Source organism: Oryctolagus cuniculus, chromosome 13, assembly GCF_051225735.1.
Source record: "Oryctolagus cuniculus isolate XC-2025 breed Fujian yellow rabbit chromosome 13, ASM5122573v1, whole genome shotgun sequence".
In the NCBI taxonomy this organism is placed as follows: Eukaryota; Metazoa; Chordata; class Mammalia; order Lagomorpha; family Leporidae; genus Oryctolagus; species Oryctolagus cuniculus.
This window is the reverse complement of record NC_142879.1, coordinates 26,577,722-26,601,074: the sequence shown is the minus strand read 5'-3', so window position 1 is coordinate 26,601,074 and position 23,353 is coordinate 26,577,722. Positions and strand designations below refer to the sequence as shown.

At 40.1% G+C, this 23,353-nt stretch overlaps 1 protein-coding gene across 3 annotated transcripts in view; it reads right to left on the bottom strand.

The window, feature by feature from the left end:
• Positions 1-2,272: 2,272 nt before the first annotated feature.
• DTL (denticleless E3 ubiquitin protein ligase adapter) overlaps positions 2,273-23,353 on the bottom strand; it is a 53,356-nt gene continuing 32,275 nt past the window's right edge. For 2 of the 3 annotated variants that reach the window (XM_070055255.2, XM_002717528.6), the window contains 4 exons: positions 19,150-19,239; positions 15,070-15,205; positions 5,841-6,673; positions 2,273-4,218 (listed from right to left, as the gene is read on the bottom strand). In XM_070055255.2, coding sequence (XP_069911356.1) covers positions 4,120-4,218; positions 5,841-6,673; positions 15,070-15,205; positions 19,150-19,239 — 1,158 coding nt within the window. In that variant the 3' untranslated portion in view covers positions 2,273-4,119. Of the gene's footprint in view, positions 4,219-5,840; positions 6,674-13,967; positions 14,131-15,069; positions 15,206-19,149; positions 19,240-23,353 lie in introns of those variants that run through there. The other variant, XR_016219606.1, reaches the window with a different exon arrangement.

Here is a 23,353-nt window from a genome sequence, read left to right as displayed (position 1 = left end):
CTGATGTGACAATGACAAGTGTTCTTGGTATCAAATAGAGAAGCCCAGGGAAGAATCTCAAGTGAGAGCAAACAACCTGGTACACAGAGCACTCCTTACCAAATGATCCAATCTTTTGTGGTCTACAGAATCAGCTTCATACAAGCAATGTGGCCTGTTTTGAGATTTACTTCCTATTTGTCTGTTCTCTGGACAGGGAGCCTAATAGTCTGAAAAGTGATTAAGAGTTGGCTCTGAAGACCAACAGCAGCTGCAGCTTCCTCTCCAAAGGTGATCACATCTTAATGTAGCAGAGCTGGGGGCAGCAGTCAGGAAATGGGAGGGAGGGCTTTGTCTGAGGCAAAGGCTTTGGCTTGCTCAGAGTCGCGGATACAGGCTTGCAAATTATAGCTTCTTTCAAACAGTGGCTGTAGGCCACAAATGAAATAATCTGTTAAGACTCATGTGCACCTGGTGGGACAGTCATGAATCTCAAACACCTGGGAGACAGGAGCTTTCTCCCCCCCTGCCACAGCTCTACCTACTCCTTTTGAAAAGTACTGGGATTGGAAGGCCCAGGAACATTTGGATTTAAAAACAAAACCTCCCCATGTGATCGTGATTTGGCTCCCATACCTTTTCAGACTCCAGTAGTGGAAAGAGAACAGGAATGAGTTATTTAAACCTTCAATGTCTACTTACCAAATACTTTCTACTTTATAATGGCTAAGGGGAATGCCAGGCCTCGCCCCAAGAGCTTTCTATGATTCTTACATAATCCCACTCCTCAGACAGGGAAGACTGATTCACAAAAAGTTAAGCAACTTGTCCAGCGACACACAACTAGGGCTTGGGTTTAAAGCTAGGTTCTTTGGCTCTAAAGTTCGTGTTTCCTACCATTATTTATAACACTGTAAAAGAAAGCAACATGTATTTTGAAATATTAAAGGTGCTCTAAGTAGCAACTGGGTTACACTCCTAGAGGGAAAAGTCCGCACCTATGTACTATTTACTATTCACAAACAACTTCACTAAAGGGGACTTAAAAATGGCTACAACTGCTAGGCCTGGTCTGGGCCAGTCTGAGGCCAGGAATCCGAAACTCCATCTGGGTCTCCCACGTGGCTACAGTGGCCCAACTATTTGGGCCATCTTCCGCTACTTTCCCAGGTGCATTAGCAGGGCGCTGGACTGGAGTAGAGCAGCCAGGACTCAAACTAGCACACATATGGGATAGCTGGTGTTACAAGAGGTGGCTTAACCCGTTGTATACAATGCCTGCACCAAAGTGACATTTTTGATGACCTGAAGAATTCTTTGCAGACCAGGTGCCTCACTCAGGCCTTGGCACCCAAGTGATGAACAAATAAATGTTGATTGAATCAAACACCTTGAAATCAAGTGCATTTTGAAATGTGCTAGTCATATTCCACAAAATGGCTTACATGAGTTTAGAATGTCAGAACAGAGAGTGGCTGGGTCAGGGAATGAAAAGAAATTTTGAATAGAACATTAAAACTTTGAGATGAGAACTAGTTATATATTCTTGAAATCCTCTTAGTTTAGCAGAGAAATGGGAGGAATGGCTATTCTTTAATATGCTCAGGTGGGGGTGGGTGTTATCGCAGATTAGGCCACACCTTGGGACACCTACATCCATTATGAGAGTTGCACCTGACACTGAGTACCACCTCCACCTCTGCTTTCAACTCAGCTTCCTGCTAATGTGCTTGGGAGGCAGCTCAAGTGCTGAGCCCTGCCACTCCTGTATTGAGACCAGTCCCAGCTGTTGTGGGCATCTGGGGAATGAGCCAGTGGATGAAACAACTCTAAGTGTCTCTCCCTCTGTCACTCTGCCTCCAAAATAAAAATGAATAAATGTTAAAACATTATGCTCAGGTGAATTTTTGAAAGACCAAATTTCCATTATTCCTTAACAACCCTTCAACCTGTTAGTGTGCAATCAAGAATGGCTCAGAAATAAGTTTTCCTGTTACCTTAGATAAAAGTTACTGTTATGACAAGTTAGTTTGTCTTCCTGGATTCAGATCTAGTAAAGCATTAAACTCACCTAAATTCAACAAAATGTTGGCTCAGCCTGCCTTTAACTTTCAACCAATATCTAAAGAGCTGATACACAATGAAGATTTCCCATGATCCCAAATAATTTAATGAGTAACTCGGTACTTAGGAACAAACATTTTGTTTAGTGCACAAGTAGAAGGTATTACTACTATTTTTTTTTGTAGACTGTTTCTAGATTAATGTAAAATGCTCAGAAAAGGACATCAAATAAGGTAAAAGACTTTATTATTATTCAGGATCAGCTCAAAGTCTGACACTGACACAAGCAGGGATAGTTATTATCTCATTACATTTGACCTTTGGCACCCATTTAAGTACTAGTTTTCCAAGTGGGACATGCTGCACCCACTAGACCCTGGGCACAGTTTCTGACAGTCACGTTTACCCCAATTTCACTCAGTAGTGCTCTTGGATACGCAGGGACAAAACCAACATCATCTATTTATATTGATCGTTTTCTTTTTCATGACATTTTTTTCCTTACTGGCTTTAAAAACAACAAAGTAGCATTATTGGCAGGTATCGATCACAAATAATACCTTCCCATAGCCCAACACTCAAAAACCAAACATCAAATGTAAGTTGAATTCCTAAATATTCAGTTAAGGCCACGGTGCACTTAGTTTTGAACACTGTAATTCTAAAACCTCTCTTTGTTTTCCCTCTTTGGATAAAGCCAGGGAAAATCTATGTTTAATTGACCTATGTGGCCCTGGTTGTTACAAGCTTTAATTTATAAGATCAAAGGAATTAAAGAGCTTCCATAAAAAAACAGGTTTTCAAATCATGACGAAATAGGAATAAAGTCTACACAGCCCTCAGAAATACGGATAAAATGAATCAAATGTTATGATTGCAAGTGGACCCCCTTCCAAGCACAGAGTACATGGAAAGTTCATAAGGCTTCTTTCTATGAAGTTACAAAAGGAAAAAAACCATAAAACAAGGGTTCATTTTGAGATGGTCAATAATACATAATTGTTGTTTAAGATGTCTTGCCCATTAGTTAATTTAGATTTAGTCTCTATATACTCTCTATTAAATATCTAGGGAAAGCACAATGCCTTTTTGTCTCAGGGCTATTCTAAAAGGCTACTGCTTTTTACGTACATGAAGAGAAAGCCAAGATTTATTTTTCAGGTGTGAATATTTAGTTCAGAGCCATCATCTTTTACAAAAAATACCAACAGGAAATCATTACTTTTCTTAAAGTCTGATGTCTTATTTTAAAACAAGTTGTAGTTCCTAGAGAACTGAAGAGTTCTCCAAAAGTCAAATTCCAGCTTCAGTGTGTATGACTGCTGATTTACAAAACCTTTCTCCAGTAAATGGCAAAATCATAACCTCCCATGCAAAAGCTTGTTAAGAAATACGAGAACCTTAAATCTCATATGGAAGGTACTCTGGGAGAAAGATGGATATAGCTTTCTATTGTTGTTCTCCTCATTTCTCCAAAGAGCTGACATTTATCACTGCATTTAAAATAAAGACTTTTAACTCAAGAGATTGTATTTTAACACTAAACCAATATAAATGTACTTATCTGAACATCACATTTTTATATACGCTTTACAAAGAAAACACAAAAGCATAGTGAAAAGATTATATATTTCAAATAAAATTATGCTTGTCTGAGGCAGAACCGATCTAGGGGTCTCCAGCAGATGCCTCAGGGAGGCCTTGCGCTGTGTCTTGCAGACATTTCCCTCTGTGTACAGTTTCATGGTAACAACACTCAGTTTCTTGCCTGCATAAGCTGAGGTGTCAATATTGTAAAGAAGTTGCATAATTTAAAAAGTGAAAATTATTCACTCAAAATGCTACAAAATGACAACTTTATGAAATTTAAACCCAGCATTCACTCTGAAAAACAAACACTGTGTATAACACAACCAGTAGAAAAACCAGATCAGGTGCATTTCAGAGTTGGAAAGATTTTATCTAAAAATGAAAAGATGGCAGCTTTCTTAAAAACCAGAGTTACAGAGTCACTCTGCTGCTGCTGTCATCTTGTTTTGGTGGACCAGGATTCTGTTGACTCACTCAGACTAGAACCTATAGCTCTGTTGAGTGCTCAGGACTACAGAAGTCATCTTGGGATTTTCTATGGAAGTATGTACAGATTTTCCTCATGGAGTTGGGAGTAATGGTGACCTGGAAGAACAAAGTTGAGATTTCAGAGATTTCCCAAGATAAAAATTTAGCTATTACCTCAACAATTAAAATTAAGGGGAACCTTAATTTAGGATGCCTAGAAATTTATTTTGTCAACCAGTTTTCAGTTGCAAATACTTCTGACGGCAGGGTCTCTTTTGGCTGATCTGCACAGGATATATAGTAAAAATTTTGTAGATGGTGTGCAAGGAAAGAAGGCTTAGGACTTTTAATGTAAACAGTTAAGTCTACCAATAAGAAACAAAGAGGTTACAATTATTATCCTCTTTTAAATAAATAAGTAAATCAGCTTCTCCAATTTATAAATAAGGTAGCTATTTAAGTGGTAGCAGTTACCTTTTTCTGAAGGTCTGCATTTTCATCACATAAAGAAACTTTAGCTTTAAAGAAACCATATGAATAGCACATTATTGTTTAAAGACTCTTTGATTTACGTATTAGTGAAAACAAGTCACTGAAATTAGTTATACTCCACATTGGTGAGATCAGTTCCCCTGAAAAAACAGGATTACTCATAATTTTGAGGAAGAAAAACTTTCTCTAAGCCCCTCCCCCCATTTTCTGTAGGAAAAGTCTTGGTTGGAGACTGCATACTAAGAAGCCTTTGAAATATTTCTCAATTATCTTCCCTGAAATTATAGGATGCATTTGATGAAAGCAGGTGGAGAACGTGAACCAAGCCTATGCTTATCCAGCTTCTGCCCTTAGAAAGAAAGATGTGTTCATCTTGCCTCCTGGATTAGATTTCAACCAGCCTATGGACTTCTCCTTAACACAGAACAAAGGCTACTACGAATTACAGTGGAAACTTCCTTGACCCACCTCTCCATAACCTGCAAACAAATGAGCAGAAGCATTCTATTCCCTCTGCTGCCCACAGGTCCCTCATGGCTACTTCTGTGACCATCATTATGCTTTTCAGGGTTCAAAAATCCATTTCTGCCAGTAATATCTATTATTGTTATTATATAACTTAAATGTCATATAAGCCAATGAAATAAGAAATCTACAGAAATAAGAGGAACTATGCTATTTTGTTATACTAAAAACATTGGTATGAGCAAGAGGACTAAAAATCAGGGAGAAGTCGTAAAAATCTAGAAGAATTCTGCACTTAAAATGCTTTGTAAGTATCCGAGTTTCACTGTATTTTAACTAATCACAAACTGCAATTACAAACTGGAAACCTACTTATGGATGTTGGCAACTTTTCCATGAACAACAGCTTTATCTATAAAAAGGATGGCATACTGTCTGACAGGAGAGGAGAGGTATTTTTGAACTGATATCCTGGAGCATGAGAAAGGCTTTAGGGAATCAGGCAACAGGGCTGAGGAGAATGGGCCTTGACGAGGGGATTTTAATGGGCGTAAACAGGGTTGCCAGATAAAATACAGCACACCCACTTACATCTGAATTTCAGACAACAATTTTTTTTACTATAAATGTTCCATGCAAAATTTATCCTGTATTTTTATGTGCTAAATTTGGCAACTCTAGGAATAAATATTTTCTTTTCTTGAGCATTCTGCCTCAAGAAGAGATCTGTGTCTGTCCTCCCTCAAGCCAGGAGATGTGCCTTCCTACCACGGTTGCCTTACCGGGCCTGGTGACGTCTTTCCACTTTGCCGTCTGGAATTGGGTGTCTGGGACGATGGACTTCGTGGGGATGAATTCTCCGCTTTCCGTTTGGCTGCCATGGCCAACAACCAGTTTTTATTTTCTGGGGAGCTATTCTCTTTGCCTACCACTTCAGACCCTTCTCCACAAGGTCTCAAAGGAAGAGGTAGTGTTCCACAGCTTTCTGAAACGTAAGGACTGACAGGAGAAGGAGGCTCTGAGATACTTGTGCTAGCTCCTTCAATCTTGCTTGATTTGGTAGGACCCAGAGTGTCTTTACTTAGGTCTTCCTGGTTACCAGCAAGGCAGCACAGATCCAAATGAAGATTTTCAACTTGGCCATCAAGCTCAGTCACACAGTTGCAACTCTTCACACACTTCTGTTTCACACTCTCTAGACAGCTCGAGTCTAGCCTCCGCTTTACTCTATTTCTAGATTCAGAACAAGTCTCTGCCTGGGATGACTTCTGGCTCACAGGAATCAGGGCCTTTCTTGGAGACATGATCTTGGTCTCAGAAGCAGGCGGAGTGATGGGAGGTGATGAGGAAGGTGTTCGAGTCACCCAGTTTCTAATAGACATCTTGAACGACGAAAGTGGCTTGGGAGAGACGGAGGAGACGGAGCCTCTTCTGTTGATGGGAGACCGGGCCTTGGCAGGTGGGGTTTTAATAGAGAATGTGGGAGTATTTGAAGGAAGAGGGAGGTCTCCAGCACAGCTTGGAGCACAAGCTGCAGATGATGGAGAGGAAACGGACGGACTGCTCTTCACCCTGGGAGCTTTGGCAGGAGTACTCTGGCTACTTGTTACTGTTGCTGAAAAAGAGAGGATCATGAAAACCAGAAATGAAAGCCATACAGAGTCCCTAAATTCTCATCAAGGAAAATGACAGCTGATCCAATCATCCAAAGGTTGGTTTACCAGTAAGTAGGTTATATATATGTGATTCCTGCCACATTGATTTTCTTTTCCCTAACTGCCAGCTTCCCAACATCTTATTGCAAAACAGACACCTATAAAAATCTAGAAAATACAGAAAAATTTCAGAGCACCCAGGTAAACCACTGTTAGTATTTTCCTGTATTTGTGCATATAATATATTATACATTTCACATTCATCAAACAAAGTATAATGTATATGCTATTTGGTAATCTTTTATCTGAGAAATTTATTTTTTAAGTTGTATCTACAGGGTGCAATGTGATGTCCTGATATATGAAAACAACGTGGATGACTATATCAAGCTAATTAACATGCCCATCCCCTCACATACTCATTCTTATGTGACAAAAACTTTACTATTATCTGCATTCACTGGGCTGTATCATAGACTCCAGAATTTATTCCACATATACAAACACTTATATGTTGACATAAGTGAAATTTTGTACCTTTTACCAGTATCTCTCCAGTTGCTCCCCTTGATATCAGCCCCCGGTAATCACTGCTTAGTTTCTATTTCTATGCATTGGACTTTTTTAGATTCTACATATAAGTGGGATCAGGTCATATTTGTCTTTCTGTGCCTGGTTTATTTCTCTTAACATAGCATCCTCCAGGTTACATGCATGCTGATGACAAGACTCCCACCGTTTTAGGCTGGAGAGTAGTCTACTATGTATACATATCATAGTTTCTTTATCCATTAGCCAACTGATGGACACTTACGCTGATTCTGTATCTTGACTCACAGTGAAAAATGCTAGAGTGAATGTGAGCATGCAGATTATCTCTTCCACATACTGCTATCACTTCTCGGGATACATATCCAGAAGTGGAACTGTGTGATCACATGGTAATTCTATTTTCAGTTTTTTGAGAAACCTCCATACTGATTTTACCAATACTCATTACCTTTTGTCTTTTTGATAAAAGCCATTCTAGCAGGTATGACGTGGTATCTCATTTTGGCTTTAATTTGCATTTCCCTGATGATTTTCTTGTACTTGTTGGCCTATGTTATGTATTCTTTTGAGAAGGTCCTACGTCCATTTTTATCCATCAACAAAGGATTCCAACAGTAAAGCTGTTAGGTTGTTGATGCTGGGCAAAGAAGCACTAACTGCACAAGGATTCTCAGAGAAGCACAGGTCTAAAACCTGGCGCATTCACTTACTATGTGACTTACGCCCAATTCTGCATCTCCTTGGACTGTTAACACATTCAGTGGAGATAGATTTTAACTAGATAAGGTGACTAGCCCTCATGTGGCTTCTCACCTTAGTTTACAAATGACTACTGGGGCTGGCATGGCGGTGTAGTGGGTAAAGCAGCTGCCTGTGATGTTGGCAACCTAACTGGGCACCAGTTTGAGTCCTGACTGCTCCACTTCTGGTACAGCTCTGCTCATGTGCTTAGGAAAGCAGTGAAAATGCCCCAAGTACTTGGGCCCCTGTACCCATGTGGGATACCTGGAAGAAGCTTCAGACTGGTCCAGCTCCAGCGGTTGCAGCTATTTGGGGAGTGAACCAACAGATGAAAATCTCTATGTAACTCTGCCTTTCAAATAAATAAAATTAAAAAAAAATTTTTTTATTTATTTGAGAGGTAGAGCTATAGACAGCGAGAGGGAGAGACAGAGAAAAAGTCTTCCATCTGCTGGTTCATTCCACAAATGGTTACAACGCTCAGAGCTGGGCCGATCCGAAGCCAGGAGCCAGGAGCTTCTTCTGGGTCTCCCACATGGGTGGAGGGGGCCAGGATGCTTGGGCCATCTTCCACTGCTTTCCCAGGTCACAGCAGAGAGCTGGATCAGAAGAGGAGCAGCTGGGACTAGAACTGGCACCCATATGGGATGGCAGCATCGCAAGTGGAGAATTAATCTACTGCACCACAGCATCAGCCCCAATAAGATAAAATCTTACACAACACAAGATCATATCCTACCCCTATGGAAAGGACTTAGTAAAGGATCCTGTCCACAGAGCTGCTCCTCCATGTTTCACAGCTTGACTGCTGTCATTACTTCAGAAGGAAAGAAGAGCTTTCATTTGCTGCACTCTCAAGAACAGTCACTGCACTGCTACCACAGACATTTGTTCCACTTAAGTGGGCTCAAGTGTACACTCAGGGTAGAAAGTTCTACTGTATATGCTGAGTCTAAGGCCAGGTCAAGAGGAGAAGGAAGAGCTGGGCTAGGGACAAACCAGGCACCAAAGTTTCTGATACTGCCATGGCACGGGTGGGAGGTATTTTTGAAAGGTCAGCAGGAAACAGATGTATCTGAAAGTTGGGGTATGTCCTCTTCCTTCTGGATGTTATGATGGTGGGGGTTAAAGCCAAGATTTTTGCTAACTTTGAAGATTAGAAAAACTCAGTCAAATTTCATTTACTTTCATTTTTCATTTATTTGAAAGTCAGAGAAACTGGTTCACTCCCCATATGTCTGCTAAAAGCTGTGGCTGGGATAGTCTGATGCCAGGGGCTGGAAACTCAATCTGGGTCTCCCACATGGGTGGTAAGGATTCACATACTTGAGCCATTATTTGTGGCCTCCCAGGAAGGTGTGTATTAACAAGATGCTAAATAGGAAGGGGAGCTGGGATTGAGCCTAGACACTCTGAAAAACGATGTGGATGTCCCAGACGGCAACTTAATGGGTTGTGCCCCTAATTTTTTTAAAATCAGTAACTAGGTAATAAAGTAATAAAAGTTCATTGTGAAGAAATTCAAGCAATACAAGGGGAAGAGGGTGAAAAGTAAAAACTCTTTATAACCCTTCATTTCACTCAGATTCTTGTGCATTTCACAATTTTCTGTGTTTATTACCACATACAAAAAGTATATGTTTATCGTACCTTAAAAAGGAAAGCAAAACTAACAGATTACCCTATTCCAATGTATTCGCAATGTTTTGCGATTTTGCTCTTTTATCTTTTTCTCTGTAAATCTTAACATGGGTGTATAGCATTCTTTTTAACAGCTGCAAAGTATGTCACTACACTGGCTTAAAATTTGACATGCCATTTTCTAGTTTACATACTTAGATCAATTCCTTATTGCCCTAAAGTAGTATATAAGATCTGATGACACCACAGCATAGACTGGGTTACTGTCCTAAAGGCTTCCTGACAGTCAGCTCCTTTCAGGAATTAGAGCTTCCTAATAATCCATTCGCAGCTTCTTTCTCTATGAAGGTTTGCCACCTGGCCTTTCACTCATCATGTGCACGCTCTGCTGCTTTAGGGTCTTGTTACAGGAGATACTTTCTGCTTCCTAAACACGCTGTGTACAGTCACATTTCTGTTTTTGTTCATGTGGTTTTCTTGCCAAGTCTTTCCCTTCTTTGTCAGGCAAAAGCTCTTCTCATGTTTCAAGGCTCTAGTGACAATGTTAACTGTACTGTGACACATTCCCAAACTTCTTTCCTCTTTTCCCATGGAGTTCCCAGAGCTCTTTGTTTATAGAGCAAGGAGAAATGTTTAAAATGTACCATAGTTTTTGCATCTGCCTTCTAGACTGTGAGTCTGGAGGGCAGGTGAGGCTGATTTACTCATCTGCAGATCTAGTGCAGATCTAGTGTCCCCCATAGTGCCTTGAAAGGAATTACTAAACACAGTTAAACTTGATGACTGTTAAAAGGGTGAAGTTCCAGGAAACAGAAAACTGACTGTAAATATCCTGCTGACTGTGAGACTGAAGCAGGCATCTGAGATGGAAGAGGTAAGACTTCTTTCTCTTTAAAGTAAGAATAATGATCTCTGTCATTCAATAATGCCTACACTAGAGGTTCTCTATCCTTGCTATACAACTTCCCTGGAACTTTATAAAAACACAGGTACTGGCCGGCGCCGTGGCTCACTAGGCTAATCCTCTGCCTTGCGGCGCTGGCACACCGGGTTCTAGTTCCGGTTGGGGCGCCGGATTCTGTCCTGGTTGCCCCTCTTCCAGGCCAGCTCTCTGCTGTGGCCAGGGAGTGCAGTGGAGGATGACCCAGGTGCTTGGGCCCTGCACCCCATGGGAGACCAGGATAAGTACCTGGCTCCTGCCATCGGATCAGCGTAGTGCGCCAGCCGCAGTGGCCATTGGAGGGTGAACCAACGGCAAAGGAAGACCTTTCTCTTTCTCTCTCTGTCCACTCTGTCAAAAACAAAAACAAAACAACAACAACAAAAAAAAACCACACAGGTACTTACTTTCAGAGGTATTGAATCAATCACTGGGGACACACCAACTTTAAAAAAGTTCCACAAGTGTTTGTGATGCAAAGCCAAAGAATAGTACTAGTGATAGAGCAGATGCTGGCTGGGAAAAGTAGGGCAGAGGGGAAAGAGGCTGTGCCTTGGCACATCAAGTCTTTCAGTTCTTTGTTAAAAAGGCCAGAAGAGAAGAAATGAAACCCAGGAGAGCAACGAAGGCTTGCAGAAGCAATCAGAAGCTTGGAAAAGCATAGATACATAATTCTCAAAATGGCAATAGGGATAGCAGCAGCCAATCTGTTGCTAGAAGTTTCCTAAGAGGGTCAAATGACCCAGGTATCAGCCTTTGGCACCTGAGTCAAGTTGTAGTGCTCTTCAGAGAATCCCTAGCATCATCCAGGAATGGAGGAATCAAGGCATAATTTGAACTTTAAATTTCAGTTTAGGTGTTAATGTGAACTTTGTTTTGTTGTGTTAAATTCAGGGAAAAAAACAACTTTTAGCAAAATATTGGAAATAAAACATGTAATGAATAGATTAGCTAGGTAAACTGTGGAACATTTACTCAATGACATATTTTAAATACTGTTGTAAAAAAGATAACTTATAGTGTTTCTAAAGACGTCATGTTCAGTAAAAAAATCCCCAAAAATCAAAATGTATATATAACCTAATTATGGTTATGTTAAAAAGGAATCTCTCACACAAAGGCGGAAAAAAAAAATCTCAAAAAGTAATTGAAATGTTAGTTAAAATTATGTGTAAACGACAGGAAGACTGATGGCCCTTTCCTCGTGACTCTTTCATTTCAGAGCATCTAAAATGAGGGAGAAAAATACAAGCGAAGATGGCAGAGGAAAAACCACCCAAGTTCACGGATCAAAAAACTTAAACTTAAGATGGCAATACGTCCAAAACTGATCTAGAGTCAATGCAATTCCTATCAAAATCCCAAGTGGCTGGGGTCGGTGTTGTGGCACAGTGGGTAAAGCTGCCACCTGCAGTGCTGGCATCCCATATGGGCATGGGTTCATGTCCTGGATACTCTACCTCCAATCCAGCTCCCTGTTAAAGGCCTGGAAAAAGCAGCAGATGGCCCAAGTGTTTGGGTCCCTGCCACCCACATGTGAGAGTAGAATGAAACTCCTGGCTCCTGGCTTTGGCCTGGCCCAGCCCTGGCCATTGCAGCTATCTAGGGAGTGAACCAGTGGATAGAGGATCTGTCTCTGTATCTCCCCCTTTCTCTGTAACTTTGACTTTCAAATAAAAAACAAAAACAGCTGGCTAATTTGCAGAAATTGAAACGCTCATCCTACAGCTTGTAAAAAAAAGATCCAGAATAGTCAAAACAGTCTTAAAAAAAAAAAAAAAAAACTATAAAGGACACAATTTCCAGATTTCAAAACCCACTGCAAAGCTACAGTAACCAGGCTAATGTGGTTCCAACATAAGCATATAAAAGGGTACTTTAAAAAGTCTGTAGAAAAATGAAATTAAAAAACAAATTGTTTTTGATGCAAAAAATTTTGAAAGCCACATTGGTCTTTCACAATATATGAGTTTCCATGAACATTTCAGACTCCTCTTATGCACTGATTTCAATTTTTTTGCATCAAAACAAACATGTCCTTTAATTCAATGGGATAAACAATAATCTTCTTAGAAAACGATGCCATCCACATGCAACAACATCTAATCAAACACAAAATAAATTGAAAATGGATCATCATAGACCATAAACCAAACATCCCCTACAAGAAAACTCAAGTTAGTCTTTGTGACCTTGGGATAGGCAATGGTTTCTTTGATATAACATTGAAAGCACAGGTGACAAAAGAAAAACATACATTGTAGTTAACCAAATTAGGTTTTCTTATTTGAAAGGCAGAGAAGGACATGATGGATAGTCACAGAAATCCTCCAACTGCTGTTTTTACTCTCCAAATGCTCACAATAGCTGAGGCTGGGCGAGGCTGAAGCCAGCAGTTTGGGACTCATTCTGGTTTCCTATGTGGGAGGCAGGAACACAACTATTTGAGCTATCACTTGCTGTCACCCAAGTGTACATTAGTGGGAAGCTGGACTTAGAAGCAAAAGCTATGACTTGAACTCAGACCCTTGATATGGGAAAACACTGAAAAGAGAAGGCCGAAAATTGCTAAAAATAAATAGAAACACACAATATTATTTAAATAGACACAGAAATCAAAAAATCAACTGAGAAATTTGAAAATATATACTACCTCTGGGAAAGGGAAACTATGGGGGGCAAAAGATCTGGTCTGGGGACTGTTCTTTGTCTTATTTATCCTGTAGAATTATGATTTATTAAATTGCTAACACTAATACAATTTCAAAAATTAAGACAGTAAAAAAACATAAATAAGACAGCATCAAAGACTTCTTAGAAATTAAATTTAGGGCAATGCAACCCCTCCTAAAGTCTAGTTGCAGCTCATAAAGTGAAAGAATAAATCCTTAAAGAAAATGAGTCTATATACTGCTGTCTCACCTTCTACTCCAACAATCCTTCCTCTTCAGGAGCCCTCAATCCATTGATAACACCTTTTTTACACCGTTCCCGACCACATCCTCACCACCCTCTGTAGCCAGATTAAATCTCAGCATCAGTCACTGTAATCATTCTCTTGCATTCATCTTTAACCTCTATGTTCTTCCTCAAAACCTGACTTGCTGAACCACATTGAGTACTCACTTTCAATGAATAGACTGCTGGCCTCAAGCTGACTCTTCATGCCCAATAATGCTAATTTCCTGGTCTATTTACTCTTCTATTCTGTCAGTGATCATTTTAGACTCTTGTGCCTTCTCAAATCCCCCAAATCTTTATTCTCCCCCCTAATCCTTATTCTTAGTTGATCATTTTGATTTGTATTTCACTGACAAAATAAAGCCATCAGATCAGAAGAAAGCTTTCATAAGTTTTGACCATCCTATCTCTCCACTTACTTCCATTGTGCCCACATACTTCTGTTCTGCCTTCTCTCTGGTTATCCACATTCCTTGCAATGGCATACTCTTCTACTTCTGTGTTACAGTATACTCTCATGTTTCCTCGAGGACATTGCTCCAGCACATTTCCTTGCATCAGTACTCCTCCTCCATATGAGATCTTTCCAATCACATAAAAAAATGCTAGTTTTTCTTTCTTAATACTAGAATAAAACACCCACCAAACTTCAACTCCTCCAGCTACCCATTCTAGCAAATTTCTTTGAAAGAGCTGTCTATGCTTGCAATCGCCAAGTTTTTTTCTCCCTTCATCCTGAAAGACACCCATCGGCCACTACCGCTTCACATTCTCATCAAGGTTTCCAAACCCTCCACCAATGCCAGACCTAAAGGTCAGATTTTAGGCTTCTGCTTTTTTCCCCCCTAATTTATTTGAAAGGCAGTGTTACAGAAAGAGGAGGGACACAGAGAGAGATTAATCTTCCATCCACTGGTTAACTTCCCAAATGGCCATGATGGCTGGGGCTGGATCAGATCGAAGCCAGAGCCAGCAGCTTCCTCCGGATCTTGTGGGTGCAGCAGCCACCCTCTGCTGCTTTCCCAGGTGTGTTAGTAGGGAGCTACACTGGGAAGTGCAGCAGGCCAGTCTTAAACTGGCACTCATATGGGATGTCAGTATCCTAGGCAGAGGCTTTAATCTGCCACACCAGAATGCCAGCCCTGTTCTTCCTTTCTTGTTTTCTTTTTCTAAGCAATTACTTTGATTTGACACAGTACATTTTTATTCTTTATCTTGCTTATCCCCTCTCATGCTATTTACATCTTTGAGATTTTTGATTCTTCTGTTCATTGTTGAATCCTTAGCCACTAAGAATGATGCCCAGCAGATAGCAGGTATCCAATAAATATTTGTTGAATAAATCTACTACTGTATTCCAGCGCTTTGTGTAGATGATAAACCTAGTAGTGCTCATAAAACATTTACTGAAAACAATGCTAAGAAAATAGTACTTTTCTTTAAAAACACAACAAAACAAGATCAAATCTAGCTTACCACTAGTCAAACCATAAAAAAACAGAAAATTCATGATATCCTTACCTAGTCCAGCTCTTGTCTCTTTTTTCTTCTGAGAGGCCCAACCTACTATGGAAAGTTTATCCCCTCCTGGTTTCTCCTCTAAGCCTCTATTTAAGCGCCAAATTTTGAGTGTATTGTCATCAGAGCAGGTAGCAATCTAAAAAGGAGAACCAGGAAGAAAGTTTAAAACTTGCGATCAAATATTCACAACAAAGTAAGAAACAGATGTATCCTAAGGACTCATGACTGGAAAATTATTTTGTCTGATATATACAGTGATATCTGAAAGATCATATAAATTCATTCCTTGTTTACAGGAATCTTCCCAAATTTCCAAAGAAGTTGATATTCTCTAGTTTTTGTCTTTATAAACATTCTGCCACTATGTTGTTTGTTACCAGTTATTTCTTACTTAACTTAAAGCTCTACTATAAAACCAGACTCATTTCATTTTGTTCTCTCAAGGAGCTGGGCAAGTCTTTATCATTCTATGTAAGAATGAAATATCAAGTTATATCCTTTTTATTCTTTCTGCTAAATGGTAAATTAATGTGTATTACCAATATTCTGTTTCTGCATCTTCTGATTGCTGCATGTTCTGATTTACTGTTAAAGTAATAGGATCATTTCCAAGATTGTACTTAGCTCATGACTTCAGTAAGCCATGACAAGTAGAATCAAACTGTTCCTTTGAGATTCTTTTTCAGATAGGTAAAGGAGCAATCTTGGAAAACAAGTTCACTAGGCTGAAAGAAGTTAAAAATAACCTTTGCCCCTTTAAAAAGATCTGGCTATTCCTGATCTTGGTCCCAAGCCTTTTATGGCAGAGAAAGTCCAGCTTGACGAGCTTGTGGCAAATGGCCACTGGTACCAGAGTTGTTCCCCAGCATTTGTTTATATAGTTTCTCTATTTCAGTCACTAAAGAGAGAGAAAAAAAGAACACACATTCTCTTAAGTCTTGGTCCCCAAGAGACTGGCAGCTTTTTCCTTTCCTTACTGGGAGGCCAAAGGAAGATACACATATTAACTGCTAAGCAAGAAACGCTTGGAATCTCAGAGTCACTAGATAGTCTATTAACAGTAGTTACTAACAGAGCACCTGTACTGCATCTGGCAGTTCCTATTTTTTCTACTATTTTATTCCTACAATATCAAATAATCTCATTTGGAAACCAGGAACAAAGTTATTTGCTCAAAGTCACCACAATTAAGTGGCAGAGCTAGAATTCAAACCTTAGTTTCTCTTATTCCAAAAGTCAAAACATTTTTTAAAAAAATAAACAAACCAACCAACCATGCTCTACCTCCCTAATCCTAGGCTTAGGACAAAATTATTTACAAAGGACTTAGATTAGTGTGGGTAAACAGCTCTGCCATTTACTTTGAGTTTTTTTTTTTCATAGAAAATGGGGTAATACCTGAGGACTGAAAAAAGTCAACAGTGAATATTCAAAAACCATTCATCTTAGAAAGTTCCATGAAGATGCAATATTCTACCTTAAAAGCAGAAATTTCACTGGAAGTTACATGGAATCTCAGTGGGATAATGCCGTTAGGATGTAATTATAGATGATTAAGGTAATAATTAAAAAAAAAAAAAAAAAAGGGAAGGTCTGCCATGAGGCTCACCACAGAAATGGTAACAGGGGTATGAAAATAAAGAGGAGCTGGTGCTGTGGCCAAGTGGGTGAAGCTGCTGCCTGCAATGCTGCTATCCCATATGGGCGCTGGTTCATGTTCCAGCTGCTCCTTTTCCAATCCAGCTCTCTGCTCCGGCCTGGGAAAGCAGAAGATGGCCCAAGTACTTGGGCCCTTGCACCCACATGGGGGACCTGGAAGAAGCTGCCGGCTCCTGCCTTTGGATGGGTGCAGCTCTGGTGTGGCGGCTAACTGGGGAGTGAACCTGTGAAGTCCTTCCTCTCTCTGCCTCTGCCTCTCTGTAACTCTGTCTTTCAAATAAATAAATAAATAAATAAGTAAATAAATAAATAAATAAAAAGAAAAGAAAAGAAAGAGAAATCCATAGTAGTACTGGAAAGCTAGCAGGGATACCATGAATAGTTTCTACAGGATAATAACAAATAAATAAGAAACAGATGGGAACAATAGATAACAAATCTCAAAACATTGTGCATGAAAGGGAGACCTCCACAGAAGTGAGATTTCTTGTAAAAAAGAACAACCCAAAGATTTGAGGCAATGGGGATTGGGACACCAGTTAGAACTTGGGCTACTATTATATGAAATCCTATATATACACAGAGTTGTTTGCTTCTGGCCTTTCAATATTGTAAGTTTTTCTGTTTCTTTTTCTATTTTCACTATTTAAAAATTTAAAAGTGGGCATATTTTCTTTATCTAGAATGTCTAAAACATTCCAGACCTACTTCTTTTTACAGTTTGGCTACAGATAACCCAACATATAAAAGACTTCTGGGCCAGTGCTGTGCTGCACCGGGATAAGCCGCTGCTTAAGACGCCAGCATTCCATACTGGAGCATCAGTTTAAGTCCCAGATGCTCTGCTTCTGATTCAGGTGCCTGGTAATGTGCCTGGGAGACAGTGGAAGATGGCAAGTACTTGGGCCCCAGGCCATTCATGTGGGAAACCTGTTGGAGCCTCAGCCATTGCAGTCGTCTTGGCAGTGAAGCAGGACAGATCTCTCTATCTGCCTTTAAAATAAACAAAATATAAACCTTAAAAAAAAAAAAATACAAAACCAGGGCCAGCACCGTGGCTCACTTGGTTAATCCTCCACCTGCAGCGCCACCATCCATATGGGCGCTGGGTTCTAGTCCCGATTGTTCCTCTTCCAGTCCAGCTCTCTGCTGTGGCTCAGGAAGGCAGTGGAGGATGGCCCAAGTGCTTGGGCCCTGCACCCACATGGGAGACCAGGAGGAAGCACCTGGCTCCTGGCTTTAGATCGGCATAGCTCTGGCTGTGGCGGCCATTTAAGGGGGGTGAACCAACGGAAGGAAGATCTTTCTGTCTCTCTCTCACTGTCTAACTCTATCTGTCAAAAACAAAACAAAACAAAACAAAAAAAGAAACAACACTTCACAATAATCATTATTTGTGAAAACCCAAACTGGACTGTGAAGAACAGCTAAGATGTTATTTATAACATCTCATTTTGGATAGTATGTAGAAAGTGAAAGACTAGGGGGCTGGAGCTGTGGTGAATAGGTAAAACCACACCTATAAGTGCCGGCGTCCCTTATGGGTGCCAGTTCAAGTCCTGGCTGCTCCACTTCTGATTCAGTTCTCAGCTACGGCCTGGGAAAGCAGTAGAAGATGGCCCAAGAGTTTGGGCCCCTGCACCTGCACTGGACACCTGGAGGAAGCTCCTGGCTTCGGATCAGCCCAGCTCTGGCCATTGCAGCCATCTGGGGAGTGAACCAGCAGGTGGAAGATCTTTCTCTCTCTCCCTACCTCTGCTTCTCTATAACTCTGCCTTTAAAATAATAAATCTTAAAAAAAAAAAAAAAAAGAATGTGAAAGACTAGTTCTCATCTTAGATTTTAAGATGAAATTTTAGTTAAGTAAAAAATGTAACTCTATACTTAAGAAAGCAACAACCCCAGTGAACCAGGAACTCATCCTTATTCCTCAGTTGATAAGCTCCTCAACAGGTACAGAAAAGCAGACTATATGAGTAATGTTGATATGGTTTCTGGATGACCTCTAGACCTTTCACATTTCCATTTAAATATTAAAATCTATCACCCTCTAGGCAAATGTGAGGAAAATCTGCAAATTGGTGATCTACTTTTAAAAAAAGATTTATTTTTATTTGTTTGAAAGGCTCAGGGAGGGAGAAAGAGATCTTCCAATCTCTGGTTCACTTTCCAAATGGCCACAACAGCTAGGGCTAGGTCTGACAGAAGCCAGGAACCATAAGCTTCCTGTGGATCTCCCATGTGAGTGCCGGGGACGAGGGATTTGGGCCATCCTTTGCTGCTTTCCCAGGCACATTAGCAGGGAGCTGGATGGGCAGTGAAGCACCTGGGACTCAAATGGGATGGGCATCAAATGGGATGCCAGTGTTGCAGGCTGGCTCCAGTGATCTATTTTTTAGTGACACAGACATGTTTACACACCTTTGTGAAGTCGGATGGACACCAGCATACAGATGTGACCTCTTGAAAATGACCTAGGAGTACAGTAGGAGGATGCCATGGCGTGGAGACCTAGCCCAAACAAAAAGAAACAAATCAGCATAGCAGTGTAAGGTCTCCCAGATATAGGCTTTGAATCTCCCTAATATGCCTTAGAGAGCTTCAAGGTTGTTACCTAAGGCCCTTACCACCTGTGGTTACAGTTCAGAAAAAAGAATTTCCAATGGATAATGAAGAATTTCTGTTAACAAAACTGAGACAACAATTAAAATAGACAAGATATGTTCTTAATATGAACTTAGATACCAGGAAAGTTTTTATTTCAAATCAAGACTACTTAGTTATATCTCTACTAAAATTCAAGACTGTTATTTTTCCCTTAGCCCTTAGCTGGTAACTTTCCTTCTGGAAGGATGAATCTCAATTGCTAGGTAGTATACTTCAAGTGGACAATTTAGTCCTGTTTTTATATATTTTTATATAGCCTACACATTTTCAGATCTTCTCATCAATCACTTTCAGAAATACTTAACTGTGAATGCTGAAGGTACCCGAAACATGTTACCTGCTCATTTAGGACAAGACACTTAAGACACTTTGAGCTGGACAATCTTCATTTTGAAGGGGCAAACACTTCATTTTACCAGGTACTTCACTGGTGTGTATGTATATATGTATACATACATATATATATATATATATATATATTTTTTTTTTTTTACAGGCAGCGTGGTCAGTGAGAGAGACAGAGAGAAAGGTCTTCCTTTCTGTTGGTTCACCCTCTCAATGGCTGCCGTGCTGCGGCCAGCACACCGCGCTGATCCAAAGGCAGGAGCCAGTTACTTATCCTGGTCTCCCATGGGGTGAAGGGCCCAAGCACTTGGGGCCATTCTCCACTGCCTTCCCTGGCCACAGCAGAGAGCTGGCCTGGAAGGGGGCAACCGGGACAGAATCCGGTGTGATGGCGCCACAGGCAGAGGATTAGCCTAGTGAGCCGTGGCGCCAGCTCAATATTTTGTGGAACATTTTTTTAAATTAATTTGCTTAAAAATTTTTAATTTTCAAGTTAAGTCTTACGATATTTTAATACAGTTTAATTCATAAAGAAGGGTCACATCATGCTGTCCTGTACATATGACTAAGAATGTGCCTTTCCCATCACCACATGACACCAGTAAAATGCATTTCACAGCGTTGTACAGCTGAGTCACCCTAGAGATGTCAATCCCCTTTGCAGGAATCAGCACAGTAAGAAGTACAACCTCAGCCAGCGCCGCAGCTCACTAGGCTAATCCTCCACCTTGCGGCGCCGGCACACCGGGTTCTAGTCCCAGTCGGGGTGCTGGATTCTGTCCCGGTTGCCCCTCTTCCAGGCCAGCTCTCTGCTGTAGCCAGGGAAGGCAGTGGAGGATGGCCCAAGTCCTTGGGCCCTGCACCCCATGGGAGACCAGGATAAATACCTGGCTCCTGCCATCGGATCAGCGCGGTGCACCGGCTGCATCGCGCCGACCAAGGCGGCCATTGGAGGGTGAACCAACGGCAAAGGAAGACCTTTCTCTCTGTCCCTCTCTCTCACTGTCCACTCTGCCTGTCAAAAAAAAAAAAAAAAGAAAAAAAAGAAAAAAGAAAGAAGTACAAGAAGTACTACCTCCCAAAACGATTAAGCTCCCTGCTTATGCTCTAGGGAAAGTAGTAGAAAATGGCCCAAGTCCTGGGCCACTGTACCAATGTGGGAGACCCAGAAGAAGCTCCTGGTTCCTGGGTTTGGACTTGCCCAGCTCTGGCTGTTGTGGCCGTTTGGGGAGTAAACCAGTGGGTAGACAATCTCTGTCTCTCCCTCCTTCTCTCTCTCTGTAACTCTGCTTTTCAAATACATTTAAAAATAAATAAATAAAATGTTTCAAGAAAAATCATATGTCCATCAACACAATCTATGAACAATTAATCCATAGGGATTTTAGAGAAAAAAGAAACACTTGGAAAATTTTTTTATAATTTGATAAGTTATTAATAATAATAATGAAAGCCAATTGTTGATTGAATATTACCAGCTGGGCAATTTACTCAGCCTTAAAAGTGACAGAGAAGGCTCCTAAAAAAGTTACACAGAATTAATTACTATACAGCCTAGCAATAGTACTGTTAGCTATATGTCCCCACGAAAACTGAAAACATGTCCATACAAAAAACTTATATACAAATGCTCACAGCACTTTTATTTATCAATTCAAAAAGTGGAAACAATTAAAATGTCCACCAACTGATGAACAGATACATAAAATGTGACCCATCTACACAATGGAATATTATTCAACCATAAAAAAGGAATGAAGTACTGATAACTCTGTAACATGGGTAAAACTTGGTAACATTATGCTAAGCAAAAGAGGTCAGAGACAAAATGCCACATATTTTATGATTCCATTTATATGAAATGTCTGCAACAGGCAAGATCAGAGATAGAATGTAGGTTAGCAGTTGTTGAGGGCAAGAGAATGGAGAGTCACTGTTAAAGGGAACGAGGTTTTTTTCTTGTGTGATAAATGTTGGAATCAGAGTGGTGATTGCTGCACTTGATGATTATACTTGATTATACTAAAAACGTCTGAATTGTCTGTTTTAAAATGAGTAGGCTGGCGAATCTGATGTTACATGAATTCTATATCAATAAGAAAAAAGTGGGGGAAGAACATTGTAGGTTGGCATGAAAAACCTATCTAGTAAGTTTTTATGAATTTTACTCATGGGCACTTTGATAGTTTAGGACTAACCTATGGTATAGCACTTCACGACTCCTTCAAAGATTAATTTCCTCTAATAAAAATCAGGTGGACTTTAAATCTTTTGTTTTCATTTGTTAAGTTTTCATTTACTGCCACTTTGTTATTATACATGATTTCATCTTTAAAGCCCGCCTTTCCTTAAGACGGAAGGAGACTATGAAGTCCCAGGAACTGACATCCATGTACTAGGAGGATGGAGAGGAAAAACTGTCCTTTTTTCACATATTCTACTTTTTATAGAACAAAAACCTCATGGCATAAGAAATCCCAAAGTTACAGCTATGAAGGTAGCTCTAGAGGTAAATGACTCTTAATGTACAGACCTCAAAAAAAAAAAAGACTTAAACATGTAGAAACGATCAGCACTTTTCCTCACAAAACCTCTTACTGTGCCCAGTTGGAAACCAAATCTAATCTTTATTTTTGCCATGAGATCATTTACACTTCCTAAAGTGTCAGGCTCAGTGTTTCGCCAGTCAGCGGTAGAATGACTGTGCCAAATCAGTTTATTTATAGCCACTTCAGTACTATTCATTGGCTACATTAGAAACAAACCAGGGAAAAGGGGGTGGGGTGTGGGACAATGGGTAGGAAATTAAAAAGCATATTAAATCTTTGTATTTTTAATATTGGGCCTTGGCACCTGAGAATGTAAATTTATTACATCTCCCCCTAGTGAAGTTGTAATAAGAATTAAAAGGCCATTCTTTCCTGTCCTAAGATACACGCCTTCCTTCTTTCACTTGTTTTCTTATGCCCATGGACTTGGTAGCACAGAAAAAATTCTAATGCTTAAAAGAATTTTAATTTCTTGAACATGCAGCAAAGTTGTAAGACAATCTAACAGCAAGGATCATCAGTTTGTATCAAATTGCTTATAATTTAAAACTCCTCTCCTCCCCCCTTTTAGCATGGAAAAGAAAAACTGAGCAACCTCACTAGGCAAATTCAATTTTAGGAGCAGTAAGCTTGCCAGGATCTCAAATATCAGGGCCTGTACACTGAGTTATGTGTGGACAGGCAGGAGAACATCATGTCTAACCACGTCATTCAGCTGTGACATGTGACCCAGCCTAGGAATTCAAACGGTCACTCATGTATATGGTGGCCACTGACTAAATGTTTGAATATGGGTTAGAAACAACAGCCAAATATCTTTTGTGAGTGTCTTCAAAGGGAAGAAGTATAGCTTCAACCCTCATTCCCTGAAACAAAATTTTAAAAAGGTTTTTATGCTAGAGAAATTTTAAGAATTGGGAAGAAAACTATACATATATGTATGTATTTATAATACACAACATATATATGAGGGTACTTTAAGAAGTTTGTGGAAAAATGGAATTAAAAGATAATGTGCATTTTCCATGAACATTCTGAACTACCCTTGTGTGTGCACAAAATAT